Source organism: Dryobates pubescens, chromosome 37 (genome assembly GCF_014839835.1).
Source record: "Dryobates pubescens isolate bDryPub1 chromosome 37, bDryPub1.pri, whole genome shotgun sequence".
NCBI lineage: Eukaryota > Metazoa > Chordata > Aves > Piciformes > Picidae > Dryobates > Dryobates pubescens.
Window position 1 is genome coordinate 2,854,464 of NC_071648.1, and position 15,026 is coordinate 2,869,489.

The window sequence follows — 15,026 nt, forward strand, 5'->3', positions numbered from 1 at the left end:
CTGGCACCCCCACCACCTGCCAGCTGCCCAGAAGGGAGAGCAAACTTTTGTTGTCAGTGGGTCTAAGGCTTTAATTTCCTCTTTGTTAATCGACACAAGCACACAGACATTCCTCCCTGCGGAGAGCCACAGCTGGATCCCATGCAGCACAAGGACAGCGTATTCCACATGGGAGCATCTGGACAGAAGCGATGAGCAGGAAGTGCTCTGATCCTGCAGGAACAGGATCATAACTACAGAGCCAGCCACAGCCTCTCTCTGCTGGCAGGGGGAAGGTCAGAGAGAGGACTGGTTGCCAAATGCCATGTCAGTGCTGAGAGGATTGCACACCAGCCCAAGGCTCATACACTGAAAATCTGCCTGGGCCCTTGCCTTCCCCCCCACCGCAGCTCAGGAGGGAACGAGGAGGTAACAACCAGGCTCAACACCACGACTGAGCAGCAACCACACCAACCTCTTAGCCTTGTGCCCCTGTGCACCCTTGGTTCACACCGGGGCAGGGACAACTGTCTGCCCCTCCCAACGGCCCTCTGGGGCGTCAGGAAAGCATCTTCAGTATCGAGGGCTCAGCTCAAATCAGGAGTGCCACAGTTTGAAAGGGGAACTTCAGCCTAGTCCCTGACTGCAAAGACTGGAAGTAAATCACCACTGGATGCAGAAGGAAAATAATGCTAAGGTCTATAGAATTCATTGGCTTGGTAATGGGATATAGAGAAGAGAGAAACAATTCTCTCTTTTCTTCTGTCCCTTCTGCTTGCAGCTTCTCTCTCTCCAGTGGCCTTGCCATGGGATCTCTGTTGTGACTGCTGTGTGAGGTAACAGGAAGGAGGGAGTGAGTGGGGGAGGATGTGAAGGGTCCCCTGGATTCATCCATGGGGGGGTCTGGGGAGTTTCTGTGTTGTTTCTAACTTATAAATATATGTAAATACTGTGTGTTTTGAACACTGCATTTCACATTTCCAGATTGTAGTTTTGCTTGTAAATAGAGCTTCACTTGCTTCCAAATACATCTCAGCTGCTCTGGCAACTTATTTGGAGGGGTGTGTGTGTGTGAATTGTTCTCCAAATTAATCTTGGGGGGGGGGTGTGGTAGTTTTAGGCTGTGCCTAGGAAAATTTGCCATAGGTCTGGAATAGAAAGTGGCAGAATGTAAATAAATCACCATTGGGTGTAAATAGGGAAATCAGGATAAGTTCTAAACAATCCCATTGGATAGATAAATAAACCTCAGGCTAGTAAGGTAAACTAAACTCTCCCTCTTTCTGGCTTCCTCCCTCTGGCTGGTGCTTCTGCTGGCTCTTTGCTGACCTTGGCTTCATTGCTTTGCTTTGGCTAAGTACTCACAAAACAACTCCCTGCTCCTTCTCTCCTCTAGGGTGTACAAGAGGGTAGGGAGCAGGGAGGAGGAAGCTGTTACCAGCTCCCCTGGTTTTGTTCCCTCACCCCACCCAAGGGGGCACCTACTTTCTTCGTCCTCCTCATCGGTGCGGCTGAGCGTGTCCTGCGAGGCCTGCTGGGAGGGCTCGCTGTCCTGCTCCCACACCGTGCCCGTGCCCGTGTTGGAGCGGGACATGGTGGCCAGGCTCAGGCGGTATGCTGAGGTGGAGGTGCCCACGGTGCTGACCGACGTCTTCCCTTGGTAAGCTGCGCGAGAGTGGGGAAACCAGACCTGAGTCGGCCACGGCACTGGAAGTCAAAAGCCAGCCACGCGTTCCCATCGTGCCTGGCACACGATGGTGGTGCCCAGGTGTTACAGCTGAAAGGTGGAACTCTAGCCTAGCTCCCAGCTGCAAAGACTTAGAGTGAAAAAAGTAAGTAAATCATTACTGGGCACAAAATAACAACAACTGATAGGTGGATGCTTAGGGGACTTGAGCATCTCCCCTGTGAAGAGAGACTGAGAGCCCTGGGGCTGTTGAGTCTGGAGAAGAGAAGGCTGAGAGGGGAACTGATCAATGTCAATCAATAGCTGAGGGCTGGGGGTCAAGTGGAGGGGGCCAAGCTCTTTTGGGTGCTGCACAGCAATAAGACAAGAAACAACAGGTTCAAGCTTGAATATAGATTTCAGCTCAACATGAGAAGAAACTTCTTAGCAGTGAGGGTGACAGAGGCCTGGAGCAGGCTGCCCAGAGAGGTTGTGGAATCTCCTTCTCTGGAGACTTTCCAAACCCCACCTGGATGCATTCCTGTGCAGACTGCCCTGGGTGATGCTGCTCTGGCAGGGGGGGTGGACTGGATGATCTCTGGAGGTCCCTTCCAACCTCTAATGTACTGTGGTACTGTGAAACCAAGCATGCATGAGTCCCTTCTTGGAGCCACACAGCCTCCACATCTCTCCTGTATTGAGGTGCCCAAAACTGGACACTACACTCGAGGTGTGTACCAGAGGACAATCCCCTCCCTGCTCCTGCTGGAGACAGCATTTGTAATCCCAGCCAAGATGCCATTGGCTTTCTTGTCCACCTGGGCACACTGCTGGCTCCTCTTCAGCTGCTTGTCCATTAGAACCTGCTGGTCCCTTTCTGCCAGCACCTTTCCAGCCATACTCCTTCGGTCACTCTTCGTAAGACTGCTTCTGCAGTCTGGTCTGCTCACCTCACCTTAAAAGCATGTTTTCCAGATCAGTTTCCATGTTTGGGAGCAAGGCAAGTTATTACCAAGGGAAAAAGGCTGAGGCATTTTTCATTTGACTTTGTTTTCTTCGCTAAAGAGCAAAGCTCCTCAAGCCTCTGGCCGTGCACAGGCAGCGGCTGCCATCTTGCGGCAACAGGGCTGGCTGCTGCGGGACACAAGTGCCCCCTCCTGCCAGAGACTATGCCCTACACTGTCAGTTTGGGGATGCTTCTCTGCCCCTCACAGGGCAAGAAAGTCAAAAAGGGATCAAGAATCATAAAATCATCAAATTGTCAGGGTCGGAAGGGACTTCAAGGATCATCCAGTCCCAACCCCCTGCCATGGGCAGGGACCCCTCACACCAAAGCAGCTTGCTCAGAGATACTGACTTGTGCTTTTGCTGGCTTTTGACTGCCCTTGGCTCTGTTCTTTGTGGTGGATAAGTGTACCAAACAACTCTCTGCTCTTTCCCTTGTCCCTTGTGTACAGGGAGTAGAGGGAAGGGGAAGCTGTTGCTGCCTCCCCTGGTTTTGTCCAGGGGGGTTCTTGTGCTGTTCATAAATTGTAAATACATGCACATGTAGAATCACAGCATCATAGACTTTGTCAGGGTTGGAAGGGACCTCAAGGATCATCCAGTTCCAACCCCCTGCCATGGGCAGGGACACCTCACAGTAGATCAGGTTGCTCAGAGCCACATCCAGCCTGGCCTTTGAAACCTCCAGGGATGAGGCTTCCACCACCTCCCCGGGCAACCTGTTCCAATGTCTGTTTTGTACCTATTCATTGCATTCCATACTGTAGCTTAGAGTTTTGCTTCTAAACACAGCACCATTTGCTTCCAACTGAGCTGGAATGGCAGATTTATGTTGGGGAGTGTGTGTGTGTGTGTGTGTAATTTCAACCCACCACAGCGAGGCAGCTGGCCAGGTTGGGCTGCTGGGCCAGGGGTCTTACCCGAGCCGCTGTGCACCGCCTCCTTCAGGATCTTGAGCTCGTTGTTGAACTCGGCAATGAGGGAGCTCTTGCAGAGCGGGCGCGGGATGAAGCGGCGCTCCAGCTGGTCCGAAATGTGCTGCCGGGCCGTCAGCTCCTCGTGGTTCTCAGCTGGCTGGGCCAGCAGCTGCAAAGCAGGGACACTCTAGCTCTGCAGACACTGTAGCCCTGCAGAACTGCAGGCACCCTAGCACTGCAGACACCCTAGCGCTGCAGACACCCTAGCGCTGCAGGCACCACAGCGCTGCAGGCACCATAGCGCTGCAGACACCATAGCGCTGCAGACACCATAGCGCTGCAGGCACCATAGCGCTGCAGACACCATAGCGCTGCAGACACCATAGCGCTGCAGGCACCATAGCGCTGCAGGCACCATAGCGCTGCAGGCACCATAGCGCTGCAGACACCATAGCGCTGCAGGCACCATAGCGCTGCAGGCACCATAGCGCTGCAGACACCATAGCGCTGCAGACACCATAGCGCTGCAGACACCATAGCGCTGCAGACACCATAGTGCTGCAGGCACCACAGCGCTGCAGACACCATAGCGCTGCAGACACCATAGTGCTGCAGGCACCACAGCGCTGCAGACACCATAGCGCTGCAGACACCATAGCGCTGCAGACACCATAGCGCTGCAGACACCATAGTGCTGCAGGCACCACAGCGCTGCAGGCACCATAGCGCTGCAGACACCATAGCGCTGCAGACACCATAGCGCTGCAGACACCATAGCGCTGCAGACACCACAGCGCTGCAGGCACCACAGCGCTGCAGACACCATAGCGCTGCAGACACCATAGCGCTGCAGACACCCTAGCGCTGCAGACACCATAGCGCTGCAGACACCATAGCGCTGCAGACACCATAGCGCTGCAGACACCATAGCGCTGCAGACACCATAGTGCTGCAGGCACCACAGCGCTGCAGGCACCATAGCGCTGCAGACACCATAGCGCTGCAGACACCATAGCGCTGCAGACACCATAGCGCTGCAGACACCACAGCGCTGCAGGCACCACAGCGCTGCAGACACCATAGCGCTGCAGACACCATAGCGCTGCAGACACCCTAGCGCTGCAGACACCATAGCGCTGCAGGCACCATAGCGCTGCAGACACCATAGCGCTGCAGACACCATAGCGCTGCAGACACCATAGCGCTGCAGACACCATAGTGCTGCAGGCACCACAGCGCTGCAGGCACCACAGCACTGCAGACACCGTAGCACCGCAGGCACCGTAGCACCGCAGGCACCGTAGCACTTCAGGCAAGCCGTGGCCAGGCAATGGGGACAAGCTTCCAGGCCAGCACCAGCCTGCAGCCAGCAGACTGTCCTCTGTGTAGGCAGGAGGCTTTGACTCTGCTCTTAGGAGACCTCACCTGTAGTGCTGTGGACAGCTCTGAAGCCCTCAACACAGGAAGGACATGGACCTGATGGAGCAGGTCCTGAGGAGGGCGATAAAAATGATCAGGGGGTTGGAGCAGCTCTGCAATGAGGACAGGCTGAGGGAGCCTGGAGAAAGCTCCAGGGAGACCTAAGAGCAACCTGCCAGGACCTGAAAGGGGCTACAAGAAGGCTGCAGAGGGTCTGTTTGCAAAGGCCTGCAGGGACAGGACCAGGGGCAATGGCTTCAAAGTAGAGCAGAGCAGATTTAGATTGGATGTTAGGAACAAGTTCTGCACCATGGAACAGGTTTCCCAGGGAAGTGTTTGGGGCTCCATGCCTGGAGATATTCAAGGTGAGGGTGGACAGGGCTGTGGGCAACTTGGTCTAGGTGGGGATGTCCCTGCTGACTGCAGAGGGGCTTGCACTGGATGAGCCTTGGAGGTCCCTTCCAGCCCAGACCATTCATTGATTCTATGACTCCATCCTCTGCTCACTTGTGCCCAGTGATAGGTCAAGGGGCAGTGGATGTAAACTACAGCACAGGAAGTTCTACCTCACTGTGCGGGTCCCAGAGCCCTGGAGCAGGCTGTCCAGAGAGGTTGTGGAGTCTCCTTCTCTGGAGCCTTTCCAGCCCTGTCTGGATGTGTTCCTGTGCGACCTGTGCTGGATTCTCTGGTCCTGCTCTGGCAGGGGGGTTGGACTCAATGAAGCTCCAGAGGTTGCTTCCAAGCCCTGACATCCCCTGATGCTGTGATCCCTGGCCTTCAGGGAGTGAGCTCTCAGGAGGCAAGGGCAGGGTTACCTTGCACTGGATGAAGGGCCGCAGCAGCACGAAGATGGGGATGCGCGTGCGGACGATGAAGTCGAGGAAGTCCCAGAGGGCCAAGCCCCCCACCTTGCGCAGCGCCATCTCCTTCACCTGCAGGCTCAGCCAGTACCACTGGCTGTCCAGCTGGCGCTCAAAGCAAACGAGGATCACCTTCAGGGCTGCAGGGGGGACAACACACAGCGGCAAACAGCAGTCAGAGACCTTCCCAGAGTCCCTTACAGGCATTGAGGGACCCATCTGGATGTGTTCCTGTGCAACCTGTGCAGATTTTATGGTCCTGCTCTGTCAGAGGGGTTGGACTCAAAGATCTTTGAAGGTCCCTTGCAACCCCTAACATCCTCTGATCCATCAGAGCCATCACTCACCCAGGTATGCAGCCTGGCTGGTGGACTCTGCCAGCCCTTCCCGCCGCAGGTCCTTCCCCGCGTCCCCTGGGGTGGAGCTGTGGGCAGGGGAGCTCTCCAGCATAAAGTTCTTGCTGCGGGAAGTGCTGATGATGCGAGGTGGCAGGAGGATATTGATAACAGTCTGGAGCAGCAGCAGGACCTCAGGCTGCTCCAGCCAAGGGCTGTCTGAGACGTGTTGGGAGGGGAGAGAGAGAGAAAGATCAGGCGGCAGCCCATCAAAGACACCCAAAAGATCCAGACCCTGTTCAGTTCCACAACGGGCTGCAATCTCAAATGTCCCCTAAGCCACAACTTGGTCCCCCACACCTGGTTATGCTGCTTCTCCTCCTGCAAGCAAAGGCAGAGTTTATTTTAGCACCAATACAAACACACACAAGCACAGGCCTCCACGGCACAAAGAATCGTCCCCTGCAGCAGCCCCGTGATCTGACACCCCCCTCTCCCTTCACTCTTTGCTTTCCTTTAGGGATTCATCAGCAATCATCCTCTACAGAAGAAAGCAAGGAGCAGGGCTTGTGCCAGACTGTGAGCCACAGGGGCACGCAATTCTTGCGACCTCTGCTCCCCTCTGTGGCTTCTGCTAGGACAGATTTGTCTTGCCATGCACTTGGGTTTCGAAAGAAGGAGCACATCTGTGTGAGACCTGACTCAAGAACCACTCACAGCTGAAACAAAGAGAAGAAACAGCAACAACAACAACAGCAACTTCTCCCCGCGGGGCTCTTTTCAGTCTCGGACCCACAGGGCTCTTAGCTGACAGACTGCCAGGGACAGAAAACCAAATGAAGGAGTAAAACAAACAAACAAACAAACCAACAGAGGGCAGGGAAAGTGCAAACATCACTTTGTCAGCAAAGGGGGAGAAAAAAATTCTTTCTGTTAAATTAGTCAGACCTTTTCTTCCAGATCCTACTGTGAGCACAAATGGAATCAGTAGGTTTAAAAGCATTCCTTCCCTTCTTTCCTGATTGGTGAATGGGGAGACGACATGGCTTAAGGGGAAATCTTCTTTCAAAGCCTGTGTGCAGCAATAATAAGAAAGGATTAAATGGTTTCAGCAGCAGATCACCCACACAAGTCACTGCAGGGAGCAGCCATGCCCCAGGCCATCCCCTGTGCCACACAGTCACACACCGCCAGCACTGATGACCCGACTGAACTGGAAGCCCTGGCACCACTTGGTCAGGAGTGAACTGACTTACACAGAGTAGTACCACAGGTGTCATCGTAGCCAAGATGGAAGAAGCCCAGGTTCCTACCTCACAGATATTAACAAAATCAGATGGATCCTACAGGAGTCAGCTGAGTGTGAGTCCTAAACTCTGCACTGCTGTGACTGGCATCAGGATCTGACCCAGACTATGGGGAGTGGGGGGAAAGAAAGGAACAGAGGAAAGTGCACAAATACCATAGTCTAAGACATATTCTAAAACAGATCCTAAAACCATATCCTGCTGCTATTCCCAAGTACACATCTTTGTTCTGCCTCACTTCCTGCTGCCCAAGCATCCGTGCCAACACAAAGAATGACCTCCAGAAAAACACCAACACAGTGCACCTTTACTGACACACAGTCCAGCCTGAACTGAAAAGGTCTTTCATCATGCCCTAGAGGAAGTAACAAAATGCCTCTGCTCACTTACAGCCTCCCAGGTGCTACAGGGCTTAGCAGTGCAATGCTTTCCTACCCCTCCAGCTTGCAGGCCTAGGCTAAGAAATTGCACATGATGTTTTCTGATGGGGTGTGAAATACTTCTGTTTCACATCCTACGAGAAGCATTCTGACTGCTCATGTGGCTTGGGTTTGTTTTTTCTGCAGGTTTAGTTTTCATTTCATTTAAAGACCACAAATGAGTGAACATGTCCAGAGAAGGGCCACGAGGATGAGCAGAGGGCTGGAGCTGCTCTGCTGTAAGGACAGACTGAGAGAGTTGGGGTTGTTCAGTCTGGAGAAGAGAAGGCTCTGAGGAGACCTTCTTGTGGCATTCCAGTATCTGAAGGGGGCTACAGGAAAGCTGGGGAGGGACTTTTGAGGGTGTCAGGGAGTGATAGGACTGGGGGGAATGGAGCAGAACTAGCAATGGGTAGATTGAGATTGGATGTCAGGAAGAAGTTGTTCCCCATGAGGGTGGTGAGAGACTGGCAGAGGTTGCCCAGGGAGGTGGTGGAAGCCTCATCCCTGGAGGTGTTTGCAGCCAGGCTGGATGTGGCTGTGAGCAACCTGCTGCAGTGTGAGGTGTCCCTGGCCATGACAGGGGGGGTGGAACTGGCTGATCCTTGAGGTCCCTTCCAACCCTGACAATTCTGTGGTTCTAGCAGGGACAAGAGGATAACAAAAGTAAAAACTCCTGATACTTTAAAAAAAAATAAGGTTGGTTTGGTATCTGGTTTGAAAAAGAGGAAAGATTTCACAGAAGGGGATAGTGGACCTTTTTTTATGTGCTTTTCATGAAAGACCCATTACCTCAGAACAGGAAGAAACCTGTCCTCCTCCTGTGTCAATTGGTACTACAAAGTCCTTTTGTGCCCCATGCTCTGAGGGACAGCATTCTGCTTGGGGCCCTGCTGTCAGCCTTACTTCCCCAGCTGCCCCAGCTGCCCAGAAATAGCTGCTGAAACATTCAACTGGATGTGCCAATGCATCTTGTGGAATGCAAGTTGGAACTAGATCAGGAAATGAGTCCCTTCTTTGGTCACTGTCCTCTACAGTTTTATGCCAGTAGTGATGAAAAGGGATACAGAGACAAAAAGGCTCTGCAGCAGTCGTGGCAGTGCTATGAGAAGGCAGTAGTGATGAAATTCTCCCACAAGTCCAGGATGGCTTTCTGGTTTTCTATCCTGGCCAACAAGAATGCTACTGAGTCAGCAGCTGAAAAGCCAGGTTGCCTTTCTTTTAGGAGCTGGCACACTGTGTGACCAGCTCAGGGAAGAGCAGAAGAGCAGAAACAACTCTCAGTTGCCCAGGAAGAGAGGTAGGGTTGCGTGGACGTGACTCGAGCCAGGATCCATCTCCCTGTGTCAGGAGGCTTGCACTAACTCCTGCAGAGAAGCCTAAATTGCTTGTCAGAGCCTTGAACAGCATCAATCAGCTGAACTCTTAGGACCTCAACAGCAGTGTTAAGCTGATGGATGCTTGCTGTGGCCCCACCAGGGGAATCCTGAGCTCGGCTCATGCCTTCCAAGAGGCAGGAGCCTTTGCGTGCCGCTTCTCTTTCATTTTTGGGGTGTGTGTTCCACAGTTTTTGCCCAGCTTTTGCAGAAAGAAAACAGAGCACCCATGAGCTGGTGCCTGAAGCAGAAGCTCTAGCAGGCCTGGCCACAGGCCAGGGCAGACACACCTGTATCTGCAATGCTACAAGCCGGACAACAGCTGTGCTGAAAGGCAGAGGTGGCGAGAGATAAGGGCTGAGATGAAGAAGGGGTAATCCGTCAGCCACACTGGAGGGTCCTACCACTCCCATCACCTGCAATACAAACAGAGCACATCACCACAGCTGACTACTTACAGTTTCATCCATGCCATATCCTCCAACGGCAGTGAAATGGAGGTGTCTTCCATCCAGCACTGAGCTGGGGGTGGGTCTAGGAGAACCAGCCCCCTGCAGTGGTCCTTGCAGGAGCTGGGGCCAGTGAGGAGGAGGAGGAGGCGGGGGAGTTCTAGCAGGGAAAGGGAAGGGAGAAGAGGGAACCAGCAAGGATGGGAGGAGAGCACAGGGAACCTGGTACATTGAGAAATGTACCTGGTACCAGCCCTGAATGACCAGCACTGGACCGGTGGAACAGCTAGAGTTGGAGGATATGCCATGTAACCACTGTGACAGGCAAAAATGTGGCATCAAAGCAAACAGTCTGCATTGACACTGGGGGCCTTTGCCCTTCCCTTGCTCAGCTACTTGAAAAATAATGTCCTAAGTCTGACCCAAGCCAGGTTTTGTACAATGTTCAGATTCCCCTCAAAGACAGGCTAGGAACTCCTATGGAGACAAGCTGAGAGAGTTGGGGTTGTTCAGTCTGGAGAAGAGAAGGCTCCGAGGAGACCTTCTTGTGGCCTTCCAGTATCTGAAGGGAGCTACAGGAAAGCTGGTAGGGTGTCAGGGGGAATGGAACAGAACTAGAAGTGGGTAGATTGAGATTGGATGTCAGGAAGAAGTTCTTCCTCATGAGGGTGGTGAGAGACTGGCAGAGGTTGCCCAGGGAGGTGGTGGAAGCCTCATCCCTGGAGGTGTTTGCAGCCAGGCTGGATGTGGCTGTGAGCAAGCTGCTGTGGTGTGAGGTGTCCCTGGCCATGGCAGGGGGGTTGGAACTGGCTGATCCTTGAGGTCCCTTCCAACCCTGACACTTCTGTGATTCTATGATTCTGACTCTAAGGAGGAGTCATCTCACCTGACCCCCAGATGTCTGAAGCAGGGCCAGCTGCGTGTGACCTGGTTGTCTGCAACTTCTTGAAATAGCAGCACTGTCAGGGGAGAGTTGTCTGAATTGGTCTGGATGTGTTCCTCTGGGGGAGTTAAATCACAATATACCTGCTTCTCTCTGTGACTAGGCTGACCCAGATGACAGGAACTGGGAGACCTGCAAAGACTCTGAGCTATGAGGACAGGCTGAGGGTGCTGGGGACATTCAGCATAGAGGGAAGAAGGCTCCAAGGAGACCTGGAGGCAGCCTTCCAGTACCTGAGGGGGGCCTGGGAGAGGTCTGTTTGTGGGGGTCTGCAGTGATAGGACCAGGGGCAATGGCTTCAGACTGGAGCAGAGCAGATTTAGATTGGATGTTAGGAAGAAGTTCTGCACCATGAGGGTGGTGGAACCCTGGAAGAGGTTGCCCAGGGAGGTGGTTGAGGCTCCATCCCTGGAGATATTCAAGGTGAGGCTGGAGATGGCTCTGGGCAACCTGATGTAGTTGGGGATGTCCCAGCTGACTGTGGGGAGGTTGGACTGGATGAGCTTGGGAGGTCCCTCCCAGCCCAGCCCATTCTATGATTCTGCCTGGCAGATGCCTAAGCTTACAGGGGATGAATGGACTATTTCTATTCTTTCCCCCCAAACTGAACCTGTGGGAAAAGTCAGTAAAGGTTTGCTGTCAGAAAAGCAAAGGACAGTTCAGAAGGGGAAGAGGCAGAGCCCTTTCTTTGTATCACTGTGCATTATCATTCAGACAGTTCCCAGCCCTCCTGGCTGATCTCTTTTTGGGCTGCCTGATACAGCACGCAGTCAGGGCTGCTCCCACAGGTCACAGTTCTGTCATTTAAAGACAGAAGAACTCTTGACAGCAAGAGGACCTCTTCTCCTGGTAGCTCTTTCTGGTGTTCCCAGCCATCTGAATGCGAGCACTGTTGCCTGCACTTCAGCACTGCAGAGCTCTCTGCTGTTTTTAGAGCACTGGGCTGATTCTTCATGCAGACCCTTTGGAGAGCTTGCTGATGTGGTTCACTCTGCTATGCCTGATTGCCAAGCTACAAACCCATTCTACCTTTGTGTTTGAGCTAACTCACAGCCATCTTCTCATGCAGAAACCCTAAGTAGTCTGAGGGCCTGTATTTGACTACCTCTGAGGAGCTGCCTCTCTTTGAAAGAGGAAGAAGTCTTAACAGAGCTTCACTGCCCTTCAGGTGATGAGTGCTGAATGGACTTGAAGGACAGACTGGAGGAGAGCCTGAGGGAGCTGGGGTTCTTAAGCTTGGAGAAAAGGAGACTAAGGGGTGACCTCAGTGCTGTTCATAAAGATGTGCAGGGTGAGTGCCCAGAGGCTGGAGTGCTGGGTGATGCCCAATGCCAGCACCAGGGGCAGTGGTGGAAGCTGAGGCAGAGGAAGTTCCATGGAAACAGGAGGAAGAATTTTTTCCCCTGTGAGGGTGACAGAACCCTGGAGCAGGCTGCCCAGGGGGGGTTGTGGAGTCTCCCTCTCGGGAGATCTTCAAACCCCACCTGGATGTGTTCCTGTGTGACCTGCTCTAGGTGATGCTGCTCTGGCAGGGGGTTGGACTGGATGAGATTTCCAGGTCCCTTCCAACCCCTAACAGTCTGTGACTCTGTGACAGGAACTCGGCAAAAACAGGTACTGCATTTTAGCTGCCAATCATTATTCTTAAACCCTCTGAGAGCACTGCTGAGCCCTGAGAGTTTATTTTAACTGCCAGGAAAAGTGACATTATTTATGTTCTGAGGAGAAAAATGTTATACAGCCCAGTAAGAATAAGCATGCCAGTGCAGCCTGTCCCACTTCATGGAGCATGGAAGAGCATGGAAGCATGCATGGGTGGTCGAACAGGTTGCCCAGGGAGGTGGTCAAGGCCCTGGGCAACCTGATCTGGTTGGGGATGTCCCTGCTGACTGTGGGGAGGTTGGACTGGATGACCTGTGGAGGTCCCTTCCAGCCTGGACCATTCTGTGATTCTGTGGTTCTCTGACTCTGTGATTCTCTGATTCTGTGATTGTATGCTTGTCCAAGTGGGGGTAGTAGCAGAGGTATCAAGTGACTTGTCCCCAGTGCAAGAGCTGCACAAACCCCACAGCCTCTCCCTGAACCACCATGCAGACTCCATCCCTATCACGCCTCTGCTTCAACACACTTGGGAGCACAAATTCTACCCAGAGTGGGATCTGAACATTGTACAGTGCAAACCTGTGCCAGGTCAAGCCAGGGACATTGCAAACAGTGGAGTGAATCCACCCATGTAAACCCTTCTGACTAGCCGGCACCCGGCGGCCTCTGGCAGGCCCATCGGGGCGGTTGCCCGCTGGGGACGGTAGGTACCCCCAGTGCCACCCTCTCCCCGTCTATACCAGGTGTGTGCAGTCTCCACCACCCCACTCTCCAACTTGCAGCCCTCAACTCTCAGCTCAGTCTGGCATAGGTGGATGTTCAAAGTGGTGCGTGGGAAGCAACGGAGATAAAGGGCTGCTGGCCGCCGCCACCGGCCCCTGCCTCTCCCCATGCACCACTTCAAACATGAACCTCGCTCGTCTCTAGTGCCACTTGCGAAGTCCCCTTGCAAGGCGGGAGGGGGACCGGTGCAACGGCAGGACTGGGGACGAATTGTGTCTTTTGAGTCGGCGGCAGGGGGGAGGAGGTTTGGCGAAGGTCGGGGTGGGCGGGGGGGTGGCGGGGGTCGCCGCTGGGCTACTCACCAGATTGACACAGACATTGATCAGAGACCTAAGGTGAGGCAGGAAGGATATGATTGGCTGCCTCTGAAGTGTCAAACAAACCCCTTCAATCAAACTGCTGGCAGGCTCCCACTCAACCTGGCGCCTGCAACACAACAGGAGGAGCCGTTAGCCGCGGGCCCTCCTGCCCCGCACCGGACGCTCCCAAACACGGCGACCCACACACAGTGACGCCCACGGAGAGACGCTGCAGACAGCCACGGCGGCCGGGACGGGCACGGAGTGCGCGACACAGCGAGCGGAGGGGGTCCCCGCGCATCGCAGGGAAGCACGGAGGAGCCACAGAGCACACGGGAGTTTGAGAGACGAGGAACGGAGCTGGGGAGGGAGATGCCCTGGCCACGCTGCAGCAGCCCCGGCGGCGGCAGCCCCGGCAGCAGCAGAGGGGGACGAGCCCTGCGTCGCTCCCCGAGAGATGCTGAGTGTAAGGGAGACACCAGACGGCTGCCTCAGGTGTGCCTGCGTACGGCAAAGGTCTGCTCCCAACGAGAGAGACTCCTCTAGCTCTTGTGTCAGACCAAAGACCTCTGTAAGCTGCTTTATCGGTCCGGTCTGCGGTGCCAGGGTGACTGCCAGACACAGCCTGCCCTATGCACAAACTGGGCCAGCGGTGCGATCCTCACCTCCCTCGCCCTGTGCAGCAGGGCTGGTTCATTCCATACCAACACTGAGGTCCTTCATTCCAGGATCTTTCCTTCCTGACACTTTTCAGGTGTGGGGTGTTTTTGGTTGTTTGTTTTTTCCCCCCACCGAAACAGCTTTTAGGGCTTGCTACAGAGTGGGGTTACTCCTAATGATAAGCAGGCACAGCACAGGTGACATCAGTGATTCCCACCCTTCATCTCTGGGCCTGAAAAAAGTTCTTCCCAGCAAGAGAGATTGGCCATTGGGATGTGCTGCCCAGGGAGGTGGTGAGGTCAGTGTCCCTGGAGGTGTTTAAGAAAAGCCTGGATGAGGCACTTAGTGCCATGGTCCAGTTGATTAGTTAGGGTTGGGTGATAGATTCGACTTCATGATCTTGGAGGTCTCTTCCAACCTGGTTGATTGTGATTCTCTGAGTCTAGTTCTCCAGCCAACAGCTGACTGTGCCCTTACTGGGACAAAGACCAGGGCTGTGTAACTTGTTAGCTCCATACTCTCCTAGCCAAGGTCCTCAGTGCACTTACAGGCACGTGAGGGATCAGGTGTTCACTACAGAAGTTCTTATGCAGAGCACCACACACTTCATCTTTGGCTCTTGAGGTCAGGCACCCACCAGCTCCAAGAGACCTCTTGGCCCCATGATGCTTAAATGTGGTTGCTGCATTGAGTCCAGGGGCTTTGCTGTCTCTGTCCAGTTGTGTAGAGAAGAGTAATTTTAGGCAGGCACAGGTAAAGGCACAGACAGAGAGTATGATGGGAATTTAAACTTATGACTATTCATACAAAGAGGAAAGAGCTGCAGGAAGACTCCTAAGCTGCCTCTGTGATAAGGCAGAAGGAAGTATGAGCAAGAAAAGAAGGAATGAGAGAGAAGGCAAGGCACAGCAAAGAATCAAACTAGCAGGAAGGAGTAAAGCATTGATATGTCTGCCCTTAAATTCCCTATGAGGGCAGATTGTCAGCCAAAGGAAAGTGACAGATAG

At 53.8% G+C, this 15,026-nt stretch overlaps 1 protein-coding gene across 1 annotated transcript in view; it reads right to left on the minus strand.

Annotated features, from left to right (window-relative positions):
• The window catches only part of UNC80 (unc-80 homolog, NALCN channel complex subunit), a 135,365-nt gene that overhangs the window by 16,565 nt on the left and 103,774 nt on the right, over positions 1–15,026 (minus strand). The window contains exons 53-59 of the mRNA XM_054177075.1: positions 13,363–13,486; positions 9,574–9,699; positions 7,130–7,253; positions 6,194–6,400; positions 5,802–5,986; positions 3,571–3,736; positions 1,465–1,644 (exon numbers count right to left, since the gene is read on the minus strand). Coding sequence (XP_054033050.1) covers positions 1,465–1,644; positions 3,571–3,736; positions 5,802–5,986; positions 6,194–6,400; positions 7,130–7,253; positions 9,574–9,699; positions 13,363–13,486 — 1,112 coding nt within the window. The remainder of the gene's footprint in view (positions 1–1,464; positions 1,645–3,570; positions 3,737–5,801; positions 5,987–6,193; positions 6,401–7,129; positions 7,254–9,573; positions 9,700–13,362; positions 13,487–15,026) is intronic.